Source organism: Pelodiscus sinensis, chromosome 29, assembly GCF_049634645.1.
Source record: "Pelodiscus sinensis isolate JC-2024 chromosome 29, ASM4963464v1, whole genome shotgun sequence".
NCBI classification, from domain to species: Eukaryota; Metazoa; Chordata; order Testudines; family Trionychidae; genus Pelodiscus; species Pelodiscus sinensis.
This window is the reverse complement of record NC_134739.1, coordinates 4,466,344-4,480,787: the sequence shown is the minus strand read 5'-3', so window position 1 is coordinate 4,480,787 and position 14,444 is coordinate 4,466,344. Positions and strand designations below refer to the sequence as shown.

Below are 14,444 nucleotides of genomic sequence, written 5' to 3'. Positions count from 1 at the left end.
ACAAGACCTCAACTCTCTCCTAAGTGTCTGGGCTAACAACAGTTACTTAAAGAAAACCAGTGAAACAAGAAAGACGAGACGTAAAGCTGCCAGGAGTCCGCGGCGCGTGCGCATTCTCAGAACCAGGGGCTTGGAAGAGACCTTAGGAGCATCAGTGCAGGGCTGAGTGCAGCTGCTGATCTTTGCACACAGGTTAGGCGATTCCAGGTGCTGCACCCAGAAAGCACCGGGCACTGCAGAACGCTAGCTACATTCAGCACTCGGGTTTGGAAGCAACGTCGGTCCGTAGCTCTTCTCTCTGTTGAGTCTCAAGAGCTGGGTCGGAGGCGCTAACCTGCGTTGCACATCTGGAAAGAGACTCATCCTGGCTGCGTCTGATTCTATTGCAGCCTGACTTGCCAGAAAACTGCCAACCTTTCTGCTCCGAGCCACCCCTTTGCGAAATGCCAGCCAGCTGCGGGGTGGCGGGAGGGGTCAGAGACTGGCACAGAGAGACGTGTACACTACACAGCAGCGTTATTTCAGAGTAACATAGTGCTCGTCCACACCACAAGCCTTTCTTTCGAAGTAATGTCGAGCTGGAGGACTTTTTACTTTGACCCCTGTACCCTCATTTCACAGGAAGTAAGCGAAGTCGGAGAAAAAGTGCTCTTCCTTTGACTCCCTGCTATGCAGACAGTGCCAAAAGCTGAAATAAGCTTTTTCGACTTAAGCTACGCAATTGATGTTGCTGAAGTTGTGTAGCTTATTCCAACTTTAGCCCTGCTGTGTAGACATGCCTTAAGGGGCTCTGGTAGAAAGGACACAGAGGGTGCGTCTACACTGTACCCTTACTGCGAAATAAGCTATGCAACTTGCTTATTTCAGGGTAATTTCGAAATAAAGCGTTTCCAAAACGTCCCTCAACCCTCATGAAACAAGGGTTAAAGGAACGCCGGAATAGCACGCCCATTATTTTGAAATCTATTTCAAAATAATGGGCTGCTTTAAAGACGTGGAATAGCTGTTTTGGGATACTTCCGGTGTCCTGAAATAGCTCCACAGTGTAGAAGTAGCCAGAGAGTGAATTTGGGCAAGGTGCCTGGAAGGGCAGGTGTCGGAGAAGCCTAGCCAGGGCTCCTGGACCTGAGCAGGGTCTAGGTTGTAGGGGGTGACTGCTCTCAGTGACAGCATCTGCCTGGGTTTTTCACAGGAGGGGGAGGGAAATCCCAGCGTTGATGACAGGGATCAGTGCTGGAGCTAGGTGGGCACCCAGAAAAAGTCTGTGAGATTTCAAAGCCCTTTTCCCATCCCTACACGGACGGAAAGTCAAAACTGTGAAAAATTTCCCAGAAAAAACAGTGGGGTGGGTCAGTTGGAACAGTTGGTTTCAATGGCGACGCTGACAAAAAAGAACCTTTTTTTAGCCTGACTTACTGGCCATTTCAAAATGAAAAGTGGTTTCCAGTCGAAAAGCGAGTCTTTTCACTCAGAAAATGTCCGAGCAGAGCATTTGGACAACCCCAAAGCCTTTGGCAAAGAAATTCCAGCAGGGAAACGGGTCCCTGCCTGCCCTTCCTTGCAAACGGGCTTGGTTCTGACAAACTGGCATTTTCTGATGAAAACCATCTTGCCAGAAAATTCCTGACGAGCTCTAATCCATGTGGTCTGCATGCCCATCCCCCGGGGCTGAAGGCAGCGTCCAGCAGGATAGAACAGGCAAGATGCATTCTGCAGGAGCCGTGATTCCCCGGGGGAGCAGAGAAGCGGATCAGTCTGTAGCGTTGGGGCTCTGTTGTAGGGTATGGGGTCTCTAGTCATACTCACAAGATCTGTATGGAGCTAGACCAATCTGTGGGGGCCAGGAGCGGAGAGCTTTGCTAGCCCCAAGAGATGGGGACCAACCCCCAGAGAACCTTCTATCAGAAACATGGCCTGTGACGTGTTTGCATGGCCCTCCCCTCCATGCTCCTTAGGGCCTGCTCAGTCACTGGAGATCAGACAGAATTAATCAGGTATCTAAAAGGGTGGAATAAGGAGGAGAGAGAAAACTTGTTCATCTTGGCCTCTGAGGATAGAACAGGAAGCAAGGGGCTTAAACTGCAGCAAGGGAGGTTGAGGTTGGACATTAGGAAAAAGTCAAACACTGAAATAAATTGCCCAGGGAGGTTGTGGAATCCCCATCTCTGCAGATATTTAAGAGTAGGTTAGATAAATGTCTCTCAGGGATGGTCTAGACAGTATTTGGTCCTGCCATGAGGGCAGGGGACTGGACTCGATGACCTCTCGAGGTCCCTTCCAGTCCTAGTATTCTACGATTCTATGAGAAGTCAAACTGGTGCAAACAGAGACAATTCCCGCACAGACCTGGTTTAATGAGAAATGCATCGTCTTTCAATGGCTGTAACCAAACGACATTGGCTTCCACCAGGTGTAATTAGATGCCTTCCATTAGAGCCAGCCCAAGGAAAAGCAGAACAGAATCTGTTTGCTGGATGGCAGTGGCCGAATGCTGCCGGCTGTAACCCTTTGCAGGCTACAGATGAAGGCAGCTCCTATTGTGCGTATGTTTAGCAGGTGGCCTGGGAAGAACCGGGCTCCTAGATTGCTTACAGACTGGTGAGAAATTGCTGCTGTGTTCTCAAACCTGGGGTTTGAATTCCCTGCGCAGTCACAGAGAAACTGAACCGAGCAAACACAGTCTGCTATTTCCATTGGACCGACAGCGTCTGGGGAACGGCTACCCAGAGACAGGACAGGGAGCCCACAACACTAATGTGCCGGCTCTGGGGAGGTTTCTGAGTGTGCGCAAGGCAAAAACCACTGCCACAGCCAGCGCCATTAGACATTAGATCATAAGGACGTCTTGGGCGGAATAAGCTATGCAATGTGAGCGATGTCAATTGTGTAGCTGAAGACGAAATAGCGTCTTTCACAGCAGGAAGTCCGAGAAAGAGCGCTCTTCCTCCAACTTGCCTGACTCCTCGTGAAATGAAGTTTATGGGAGTTGGAGTCATCAGTCCTCCAGCTCGACATTATTTTGACATGATGTTGAAATAACGACATGTAGTGTAGATACAGACTTTGTTATTATGTTGACCCTAGAGTGTGTGTGGCCCTGCGGGAAAGCATTTGGCTGTCAATCAAGAGGTCTCTGATTCAAATCCAGTAGCCCCCTTTGCAGGGGCTAGATTCGATAATCAAGCGGTCCCTTCAGGCCTTGAAATAAATCCTTGAAATGAAATGCCCTGTTATTACAGCCCTGCGGGGATACAAAATTGGAATCCGTGTCTGCATCTGCAGAATGATCCGTGGATATCAGCGTCCACATCCGTGAATGCGGATACCTGTGGATATAAAGCAGGTATCCAAGGATTTGCAGGGTTCTGTCTCTCACCTCCAGGGGGCTCCCTCCCATCAGAGGTGAGGTACATGGTGTCATGATGTGCACTGTGCAGCCAGTGATAGAGATGCAGCCGTGTTAGTCTGGTGTAGCTGAAACAAAAGACAGGACTATGTAGCACTTTAAAGACTAACACGATGGTTTATTAGATGATGAGCTTTCGTGGGCCAGACCCACTTCCTCAGATCAAATAGTGGAAGAAAATTGGCACGACCATATATACCAAAGTGATGCAATCAAAAAAATGAATGCATGTGAAATTGACAAATCAAATTTTAGAACAGAGTGGGAATGAGGGGGAAAGGTTAGTGGAAAGGTTAGTGTCTGTGAGGTAATGACATAGGGTGATAATAGGGGAAGTTTCTGTGAGGTAGAGACCTTTGCCAGCAAACCCCAGGAGAGACGCAAGCCCCGATGCCAGAGCTGGATTCTTGCTTTGGCTGTAGGAGAGGGGGAGAATTGGCTGTGATTGCAAAGTGGGCATGGACAATGTTCAGCTGTCCTGAGAGAGCAGTGCTGGGTTGGGGGAAAGTAGCCTGTGGGCCTCTTTCTGTCCCGCTGAATGGGTTCACCCTTGCTCATAACACTGTTATTGGACTGTCTGATTTTAGTGCTACTGTTCTCTCCTGTGGAAAGCAAAGGGCATATTGCCCCAAAAGAAGCTTCCTATTCCCTGTGAGTGCACCACAGCAAATGCCATTTTACATGGGACTCAGCAGGACAGAAACTGCTTCCAGTGTAGTGAACATCATTGTGTATGTGTGCGGGGGCAGATGACCATTTTGCAGGGCCCAGGGCAGCACAATTTGGCGGGACCCCCTTTGCCATGGCTTCTTGAAGCGCAGGGCTTGGGGCGGCCGCCCCACTCATCCTGCCCTATATCCACCCCTGTATGCGTAACACCAAGAGACAGAACCAAACCTGGGACCTCGGGGCACAACCCCCTCCACCTTAAGCTCTAAGCCATCTGGCGGTCAGCTACAGCTGTAGAGCAGACTTAATTCTCTCTCTGTGAAGTGGTCTCAGTGCCACTCCATGGGACAGTGCCCAGCAGGTGTGTGGGTTACACACGTACCTCAAATGTACCTAGGTGAGAAAGCTCTCTGTGCCTGGCCATCTCTGCACATTCTGAGCCCGCAACGGAGTCCAAAGTCCTTAACCCTCTGCAAACAGCACGGCCTGCGAATGGATCGGGTACTTGTCCCTTTCAGATTTTAGATAAAACGTACCGAGGGATATTAGAAGCCGTCAGCATTTTTGGCAGGTTCATTTCAGCGACTCAGCCTGTGATTAATAACATGAGCGGATGCTGTCGATTTTCCATGGCTTGGGTTTCTGTTTTTCCATTTCCAATCTGATCTCTTCTCTGTACCTTCTTTGTTCTGGGGCGACCTTTGCGGGCCCAGCCTGTATTGCACAGTTCCACAGCACGGTCGGGAGGGAGCTTTGCTGGATGCAGGAGGTCCTGTTGACACACTGATTCCCCCCTCCACGCCCCTCCCCCCACTAGTCCATTTCATGAAGCATTGCTCAACCGCGGCTGTTTCTCCGACGCCTGGGATGTGTCAGTCACCGCCCACAGGCCCCCAGCTCCCGAGCTGAGCAGATAGAGGCCCCTGCTGCTTCAATGTGCGGCCACACATGGTCTCAGGGCATCAGTGCCTGAGGTGAATTCCCTCAGCTCCATGTCTTCCCAGCACACAGTACGGAGAGAGAGGCCCATGAGACCTGTGTGGATGGAGGCAAAGGGCCCCCTTGCCACATGGGGGGAGGTGGGAGGGAGAGAGGGCGGTGATGGGGAAGGCGTAAAACAATCACAGTCCAAGTTTGGGTTGGAAATGCCTCTGCCCCTCCCGGATTTTCCCACTGCAGCTGGACCCTTGCCAGTTGGGTCAGGGTATTTGCTCTATGCAGCGGGGCCAGCAAAGCAGGTCAGCCCACCCGCCAGGCAAGCTCATCTCGGTGTTCCTGTTCCCTGGGTGCCGGCGTAGGAATGGGACATTGGGCCGGAGCAAAGGGAGGCCAGCTCCTTGGAATCCCATCCGGTTGGCAGAAGGGGAAGCGGGCGCCGAGTTTATCCCGTGCTCGACTTCTGCGCAGGACAGTGGAGCCTGCGGACAGCTGAGGTCAATGGGCATGTGAATCCAGCAAACCTCTGCCCAGCAGCGCTCCCCTCGGCCCCCAGACTGCTCGGGGCACTAGCCGGTCACTATTGTCCCTGCAACTGTGCGGAGTGGGAGGAGGCTGGAAGGAGCTTTTCCCCACACAAGTGCTGGAGGCCGGCTCATCCCCTCTCCATACGAGAGCCGGCTGAGGGGAACCCTGCATCAGACACAGCCCCTCCGGCTGGTCCGCAGGATGTGCCATCTGCAGGAGGGAGGCAGTGTGGGCTCATGCCCGTGCCATGCCCCTCACCCAGCCTCTGCCCCTCGCCAAGCAAGGCTAAATTTGCCTGGCTGTATCACGCCAGGCCAAGGCCCCCAGAGGTTGGTCTCGGCCCTGCACCCTTTGGATCCGGTTTCTGGAGAGCCTGCTTAAGTCAATACCTTTGCAAGCCAGTCCCCGCCTCCTGCTGACATCTGTGCAGCACCTGCTCCGGGAGGGGAGAGGGAGGGGGCGATGGTATAAATGCAAAGGGGACAGGACTGAGCCCCAGTGCGTCACTTGTGCCCTGGGACCCTTCGCTGTGTCTAGGATGGAGCTGCCCCGGGTGGCCTGCAGGGCGTGGGACGTGGGGCTCTTCAAAGCTTTGCTGGCTGAGTTTCTGGGCACTGGGCTCTTTCTCTTCACCGGCTTGGCCTCCATCGCGCCGTGGACTCAGGCTGCAGAGAATCTGGGCATCGCTACACAGAATCACTCCTCCGGGACTGGCTCTGAGCCGAATGGGGCCACGTCCTCAGCCTTGCCCACTGCCGCTGCCACCCCCCGCCTGGGAGAGGTGGGAACGCAGGCGCCTTGCAGCTTGGCCTCCCCCAAGCTGCTCCAGGTGTCGCTGGCCTTCGGGAGCTCGGTGGCTCTCATGTCCTACTGCGCATTGCCCCTCAGCGGCGGCCATCTCAACCCGGCCGTGACCGTCTCCTTGCTGGTGGCTGGGAAAGTGAGGCCAGCCTGGGCCGGGGGCTACATTGTGGCCCAGCTGCTTGGGGGGCTCACTGCCTCAGCTCTCCTCTACGGGCTGACTCCCGAACACGCCCGGGGAGAGATAGGCATCAACAAGGTAAGTGGAGAGCTGCAGGGCCCTGGGAAGATGGCAGGGGATGGCCATGTGGCCCAGAACCAGTCCCGGAGGAGTGACTGTATTTTGGAAAGGATCAGCTGTGTGCAGGCCTGGAGGCAGGGAGGGGCCTGGACTTTGTCTCGGAACCACTTTGTTCGGCTCCTTTTAAGGGGCGCCTTTTGGCTTCGCGTTTCATGGCCCAGTTTCGTTGTGAAACGGAGCTAGATTTATAGACCAGCCAACCAATACAAAACCCGAGGCTGCAAAACTCCCTAAGGAGAATGCAAAACCTAGACAAGACACAGCTGGGTTTCCTTTGTTTCCATTCTGTTTCAGGTGTTTTCCAGTCTGAAACCAATTCTTGTTCTTGGTTTGGTTTTCTATAGTGGGAGAAATTGGAACAATCCAGTTTTGGTTCAAAATGTCCCATTTTCCCCAGATCTTTTGACTTGGTGACCAAACCGAAAATATCACTCACTTGCTCTGCTCTAGTGTGCTGTTTCTTCCCAGACACAATGAGCAGCCAGCTCCTTTCAGCTCCTGAAGAGATGAATTTTAGATGAAGGAAACAATCTAACGTCTCCAGGGGAGAGTGCATCGTGCGGGTGTGACTGATGTGAGTCTGCACTGAGCTCCGCACGCTGGGATGCTTTTGCTGCAGACAAGTCCCCAAAAGAGCAAACCCCTCTGGGTGTGGTCCACTGCTGCTTGTAGTGGCACTTAGGGTATACCTACGCAACAGAGTTGTTTTGAAAAACAGCCGTTTTTCAAAAAAACTTCACTCATATCCACATTGCAATTACGTTCTTTCAAAAGAAAATGAAAAGAACAACGGGGGTTTTCTGGCATTGGTAAACCTCTTTCTATGAGGAAGAAGCCTTTTTGAGAAAGAGCTCTTTCGGAAAAAGGCGTGTGTGGACAGGAAGGGCGTGTCTAGACTACTGAGTTTTGTCGACAAAAGTGGACTTTTGTCGACAAAACTATACCTGCATCTACACTACTGCTGAGTTCTGTCGACATAACGTCGACAGAACTCAGCAGTTTTGTCGACGCTGGTAAACCTCATTTTACGAGGCATAACGCCTTGTGTCGACAGAGTTTCTGTCGACAGAAGGTGTTATTGCATGTAAACTGTCCTTTGCGTCTACACTACCATGTCGACAAAGCAGTTTGCTTTGTCGACAGAACTGAATGTAGTGTAGACGCTCTTTGTCAACAGAAGTTTTGTCGACAGTATCTGTCGACAAAACTTCTGTCGACAAAAGCCTGTAGTCTAGACGTACCCCTTCTGTCAACAGAGTTCTGTCGACAGAAGGTGTTATTGCCTGTAGGGTTGCGTCTAGATTACAGGGTTTTGTCGACAAAGCAGCTTGCTTTGTCGACAGAACTGAATGTGTCTAGACAAAACTTCTGTCGACAAAACCCTGTAGTCTAGACGTACCCGAAGAGGGAGTTGTTTTGAAAGGAGAGGAAAGAGGAAAAAGCACAGGTACCCTGGTGGCCATTCCGCACATTGCAATCACAGCGTACATGTGAGAGAGTGTCCATTCAGTCTGGACACCCTCTTTTGGAAAAGCAGATCGCTTTTTCAATGCGCTTCGGCAGTGTGGACGCTCTGTTTCGGAAGAAGTTTTTTCAGAAGATCTCTTCTGGAAAAGCTTCTTTCGAAAGAAGCCTGAAGTCTAGACTTAACAGAGAGAGAGAATTTCATCTCCAGCTGGCAGCCAGTTGGTTCTTAGCTCCCGTGGCAGAGGCTTCAGTGGCACCTGCTGTCACACTTAATGAAGATGTTCTAAACTGGCAGGAGAGAACTTCTCCCATTAGCGTGGGTGATCCACCTGCTGTCTACACTGGAGATTAGGTCCATATCGGTATGTAGATTCAGTCCTGAGCAATGTAGTTATATTGAAATCATTTTGTAGTGTAGACCAAGGCCAAGATAGAGCTGGACACATTTTTTTCAGCTGCTCAAAATATTTTTTTGGTGAAAAATGCAGAGTCAGCAACACCAAAAACATTTTGCAAATTCATGCCAGTTTTGCCAAATGGGGGTGGTGGTGGTAAATAAAGCTGTGCACAGTGCACCCTCCTCCGAAGAATCACCTGCTTGTGGCTGGGAGAGGAAATGGGGCTGGTCTCTGGCTCTGGCAATGCCTGTGTTCTGGGGTGGTATTCCAGCTCCAGGCTACGTCTGCATTGCCCCTTTTTTTGGGGATTTTTTTCCACCTACACTGGGCCAAATTTCAGAAAAGCCTCCTCTTTTGGAGGGGCTCGTATGCCTCATGGAAGGAGGAATACAGAGCTCCCCGAAACAGCGCGTTTGCTCGTATGCAAAAAAAGTGGAAGAGCAAACATGTTCCCTGGACGCGGCGGGGTTTTTCCTGTGTCCTGAAACTTCCCCGCAATGTAGACATAGCCCCAGTCATAACTCTTGTGATAGGGCCTGTCACATTAATGGGAGGCATTTTTGTCCCTCTGGTTCGGAGCCCTCCCATGAAGCCGCGTGTGGGAAAGGGTGGTGGAATGTTCCAGAAAGTTCTGGTGGTTCCATCTGGTCATGTCTGTGAAAAGAGGACGATTTTTAATCTGCGGGCAGGTCTACACTTAAAACAGCCGCACCCCCCAGAGCATTTCAAAGATGCTACAATGCCAACCGGAGAGCTTCTTCTGCCGGCGTAGGCAATCCACCTCGCCGAGAGGTAGTAACTGTGTTGATGGGAGAAGCGCTCCCTTCGCCGTAGCGCTGTCTACACTAGGGACGAGGCGGGTGTAAGCGCGTTGCGCGGGGGGTGGGTTTGTTATACCCCTGAGCAACAGAGTTCCACCAACGTAAGAGCGTAGCGTAGGCCTGGCATCCGCCACAAGTCAGTGTGGCGCTTGGGATAACGCTGAGGGAAGCAGGAAGCCAGAGGGAAAGGTTCAAAGCCAAAGTAGGGAAAAAGCTGAGGAGCAGGGAGACAAACGGGGCTATTTGTAGATTCCAAGGCGAGAAGGGGTAACTGTAGTCATTCAATCTGACCCTGTGTGAACACAGAGCTTTGCCTCTGGGTTTACTGGCAGGTTCTGACCCCCATTTGCTAGATAGCTAAGGGGGAACCTCTTATTGCTTGGAAAAGAGACAGCCAAGGGGGGACATGATAGAGGGTTATAAAATCATGACTGCTGTAGAGAAAGTTAATAAAGAAGTGGTTTTTACCCCACAAGAACCAGGGGTCAACAAAAGAAATTAAAAGGCAGCAGGTTTAAAACACGCAAAAGGGAGTATTTCTTCACAGAACTCAGTCTATCTGTGGAACTCCTTGCCAGAAGGTTTTGTGAAGGCCAACAGGGTTAAAAATACTCCCTTTTGCTTGTTTTAAACTTGCTGAGGCGTGCCCGGCATGGGCTCCAGCAGTGATTTAAAGGGCGCAACGCCGCCACTGCCCTGTGAATCACTGGGCCCAGGACAACTGCCCCCTTCGCCCCACCCCACGCCTGTCAGTGGGCCTGCCTGTGTGTCAGAGCATGGGGCCAGCAAGTGTGGGACTGGGGTATATGGAGGGGTTAATGTGTCTTTGGGATGGCACACTTGTGAGGAGGCATGTGGTTATTGCTGTGAATGTGTTCAGATATGGGTGCAGGCTACCAGCCCTCTGATACCTGGGGCTTGCCATCAGCACAGCACAAAGCCCCTTGCAAGGAGACCGGTGCCATTATCCCCATTGTACAGATGGGGAAACTGAGGCACCGAGCAGCAACGTGCCCTGCTGGTCTGCGTGCCAGTCACTCGTTCCTCTCGAAGGGGGCGAGAGACAATTAGTCACAGCCCACCACCGCTGCCAGGGCTCTGGGCTCAGTGGAACCACCAGCTGCCTGTGCCATGCGCAGCCTGCGCTGCCCGCTGTGCTGTGAACGGGGGTGAGCCTGGGCTGAGAATGCTCCGGAGCCATTTGCACGGGGTGCCTGCCACTCCCCAGAGCCCAGCAGAGGCCGGGGTCTGCCCCGGCAGAACCTCTCCGCCTGTAACGCGGTTGTTGTGTCTGGTTCTGAGCACAGCTGGCTCCGGGGGTCACGCTGCCGCAGGCCTTCAGCATAGAGGCGATCGTCTCCTTCCAGCTGGTCCTCTGCGTCCTCGCCACCTCTGGGAGCAGGAGAGACCCTTCCAAGGGCGGGCACCTGCTCATCGGGCTCTCCGTCATGCTGGGGCACTTGGTGGCCGTGAGTACCGGGGGCACTTGGCGCTAGCAGCAGGACCTGGTTGGTAGGACACCCCTGGGCGGGACACTCTTGGGAGGCTTTGGCTTGGCCTTGTGGGGCTGGGGCTGAGGGCCTGTAGAATTGCAACCCTCCCCGCTCAAGGGGTCCCCAGGGCTTGGCTCCCTCTGGAGCCGGAAGGTCCAGGCAGCAATTCTGAGCCCTGCTGCCCATGCCCAAGTCAGCAGACAAGTCCAGTCAGACAGGCCTGCTGCCAGTGCTTCATTGCAGGACATAGATTAAGGCAGGGTGGGGAACCTCAGGCCCATGCGGCCCCTGGCTTGCCTGGACCCGGCCTCTGAGGCTCAGCCTCCCCCCACCCAGCACTGGGGAGTGTGCACTAGCACTCCAGCCCTCCTGCTGTCCCACTGCAGGACTGGAGCACACAAAATCTACTAGGCTGGGCCCTCCGAGGCTCTGGTGTAGGAGGGGAACGTGGGGAATGTCTGTCTCCATCTCAGTGGGGGGCCATGTCAGCGAGGGTCGGGGCGTTTGGGGTTTTTTGGCTTCTCCTTTGTGCACAGCCCCTGACTGATTTTTCTGCGGACTCGTGCGGATGCGTCTGCAGAAATTCTCCTGTTACTTGGGCCTGTTCCACTTCCTGGTACCCACAGCAGCCTCCCTGATTCTCTTGCATCTCTGTCACTCTTCCTCTCCAGATCCGTTACACTGGCTGCAGCATGAATCCTGCCCGGTCACTGGGCCCTGCTCTGATTGCTTTTGAATTTGCCAACCACTGGGTAAGTCGGCTCTTTCCAAGCCTGGTTTAAATGGGGCAGCGCTTCAGGTGTGGTTCTGTCCAGCCAGCGATGGCACAAAGGGCATTGTGGGGTCTCTGGGTTTATTGATTAGTCAGATCGAACAGGTTACAAGGGAACAGATGGGTAATTGCTAGTGACCCCAACTGCGAAAGGCCCCTGGGATCTGGCGGTCGAGCCTGGTCTTTTCCTTGCCGTGCCCTGTAACAAAGATTCTGAAAGCCAATGTGTACACCCACAGTCCCGTGGCCTTCAATGGCAGGCTGGTCACTGACGGGAATTAGCAGCCGATTCTGATGAGGATGCACAAGCTGGCTTGCTGCCGCATGGCTGAGTCAAGAGAATGTGACTGCGTTCCGCGGGAGGTGGGCTCCATGGGAGGGGGTGGCAGAATCAGGCCCATTGGTGAGCACAGCCACAGCTGGCTTATAGCACAGAGCCTGATTCTGATCTCACACTGGTTCCAGGCCAGTGCCACGCCACTTTGTGCAATAGCTCACGCCTGCTCTACGTGGCGCGGAGAAGCAAGTAATCAGGCCCTAGTTCCCTGGGGGTACGTCTACACTAGCCCCCTAGTTCGAACTAGGGAGGCTAATGAGGGCAACCGAAATGGCAAATGAAGCGTGGGATTTAAATATCCTGCGCTTCATTAGCATGTTCCTGGGCGGTCGCCATTTTGGAAATTGACTAGCCCGGAAGAACTGCCCGCATCTACATGCGGCAGAGAAGGGCGATTCCGAAATAAACCCCTCAACCAAGAACACTCCTCTCCCTCCCCTCTCTCTTCGGAGCCCTTAAAGAGATTGACACTGGCCATAGTGCCTGTGCCAGCTCCAAGCCTGCCAGCCCAGAGCCAGCAGTCACTGCCCCTGATCCAGTGGCCCCCAAAACATAAGCCAGCAAGCCACTGGCAGCCAGCTCTTCGCCGCTCCCCAGGACCAGTCTGCCAGCTCCCAGGAGCCTGCCAGGGCCCGGAGAAGGCAGGCGCCTTCCTGGTCCAGGGTGGAGATCATGGACCTTATTCAGGTTGGGGGGGTGTCCCCAACATTCATGATCTCCACACTAGATGGAGGAATGCGGCCTTTGGCAGGAGAGCTGCCAGCCTGGCCACCAAAGGCCACATGTGAACACAGGAGCAGGTTTGCATGAAAATCAAGCTGGTCCAGCGAGACCCCCCAACCCTGAGCCCTGAGCTTCCCCTCCCCCATCTTCCCCTGGCTTCCCCCTTCCAGCTCCCTCCTCCCAGGTTTCCCCCTCCCCTCTCCCACCTTCTCTCTTCCCCTCTCCCACCTCCTTTCCCCAGTCTCATCAGAGTTTCATCCTCCCCCCCGCAGTTTTGTTAAATAAAGAGAGTTTGTGTTCATGAAAATACATGCATTTTATTTTACATCAGGGCGGGGGGTTAGGGAGGGGTAAGTAGAAGGACGTGAGGGAGGATTGAGACACAGGCCCCCAGTGGGGCAGACCCAAGTGGGCTCTTAGTGCTCCTCAGGATGGAAGCTCTCCCGCAGGGCCTCCTGGATACTGACAGCCCCCCAATGAACCTCTCGGACGAAAGCCTGCAGAAAGTGCAGCCAGGCTCACAGCAACGCGTCCGAGAGAAGCACCAGAGTGCCCAGGGACAGCTCTGGCTCCATGTTGCAGAGTGCTGTGGTGTCCCGAGTGAGGGCAACCAGAGCACGCAGAGACAAAATGCTTTGCTGTCCCTCATCGAGATAGGCAAGCAAGCAGGGAAAGCCAAGAACAGGCTGTCTGGGGGCCCCCCTTTAAGCACAGGCCTCAGATAGCCCCAGGCAGCAGCTACACAAAGTAACTCTTGACCTGATGCCCTGCCGGACCTGGTTCCGGCCGGCCTTAAATGCAATTAATCGTCCACTCAGTGTGAACGCGCTATTTCGAAACAGCAACACACTATTTAGAAATGCATTTAGTGTGTAGACACATTATTTTGAAACAACGTATTTCGAATTAACTATTTCAAAATAAGATATTTTGAAAGAACGCTGTAGTGTAGACGTAGCCCTACAGACCGTGAGCTAGCCACGACGATGCTAGTGTGCATGATTTTGAACTATCTGTGCATTTGAGCATATCCTAAACCAACTTGCTCCCAGAGAAAGATGTGACTTTTGCAGCGTTGACAGTTTGCGCCAGGCAAGAAACCAGGAGTGCTGGAAGCATCCCAAAAGTCAGGGGGCCATAGGTGCCCAAATTGTGACTCCACCCTGCTGTGCTACCCTGCTCCTTTTTCCCAGGCCCCACCCCTTCCTCTGAGGCCCCGCCCCCTGCTCACTTCTCTCCTCCCCCTCCCCCAGTTGCTAGTCCTTACCGCCAGTAAAAAGTGGAGGGACATAGCCCCCCCGGCCACCCTTGTTCCAGTGCCCCCGCAAGCCACTCAGCCCAGGTGGGTCCAGATTTGCCCACTGTCCTTGACATCTGTGCTTCTGCTCTCTGTACAGGTCTTCTGGGTGGGCCCAACTACTGGCGGTCTCGCTGCAGCCATTCTCAACGACATGGTGCTGGCCCCGACAGGCAGCGGCTTCCGCCAGTGGCTGACCATGCTGCAGGAGGGACCAAAGGGGCCATGCAACCTGCAGTCCAAGGCTGAGAGCACCGCCCAAGAGATGGGGCTGAGCGAGACACCCTGAGGATGTGCCAGGAATGACATTTCACGTCTGGGGGCTGCGGGGACCATCGGCTCTGCCCCGAGCGCCAAGCTGGGAGACTTACTAGGTTTAGCTCATTGGGGCCATATTTCTTGTGTTGTCCTTCGGAAGCCAGGGTGGATCTGGTTTGATTTTCATGCCCTTCCTAGTTTGTCTCCCAGATTTTCCCCATGCCCAGCAAACCGTCC

The 14,444-nt window shown here is 53.5% G+C and overlaps 1 protein-coding gene across 1 annotated transcript; it reads left to right on the top strand.

The window, feature by feature from the left end:
• Positions 1 to 6,077: 6,077 nt before the first annotated feature.
• Positions 6,078 to 14,238, top strand: LOC102454897 (aquaporin-5-like). Its single transcript, XM_025186512.2, has 4 exons — positions 6,078 to 6,599; positions 10,635 to 10,796; positions 11,492 to 11,572; positions 14,050 to 14,238. Exons 1-4 carry the CDS (start codon positions 6,078 to 6,080, stop codon positions 14,236 to 14,238), a joined length of 954 nt encoding a protein of 317 aa, XP_025042297.2.
• Positions 14,239 to 14,444: the final 206 nt, after the last annotated feature.

Coding starts and splice junctions, on each gene's coding strand:
- LOC102454897 (XM_025186512.2), top strand. CDS start 6,078: ATGGAGCTGCCCCGGGTGGCCTGCAGGGCGTGGGACGTGGGGCTCTTC. Junction 6,600..10,634: donor GAGAGATAGGCATCAACAAG/GTAAGTGGAGAG, acceptor TTCTGAGCACAG/CTGGCTCCGGGGGTCACGCT. Junction 11,573..14,049: donor TTGAATTTGCCAACCACTGG/GTAAGTCGGCTC, acceptor CTCTCTGTACAG/GTCTTCTGGGTGGGCCCAAC.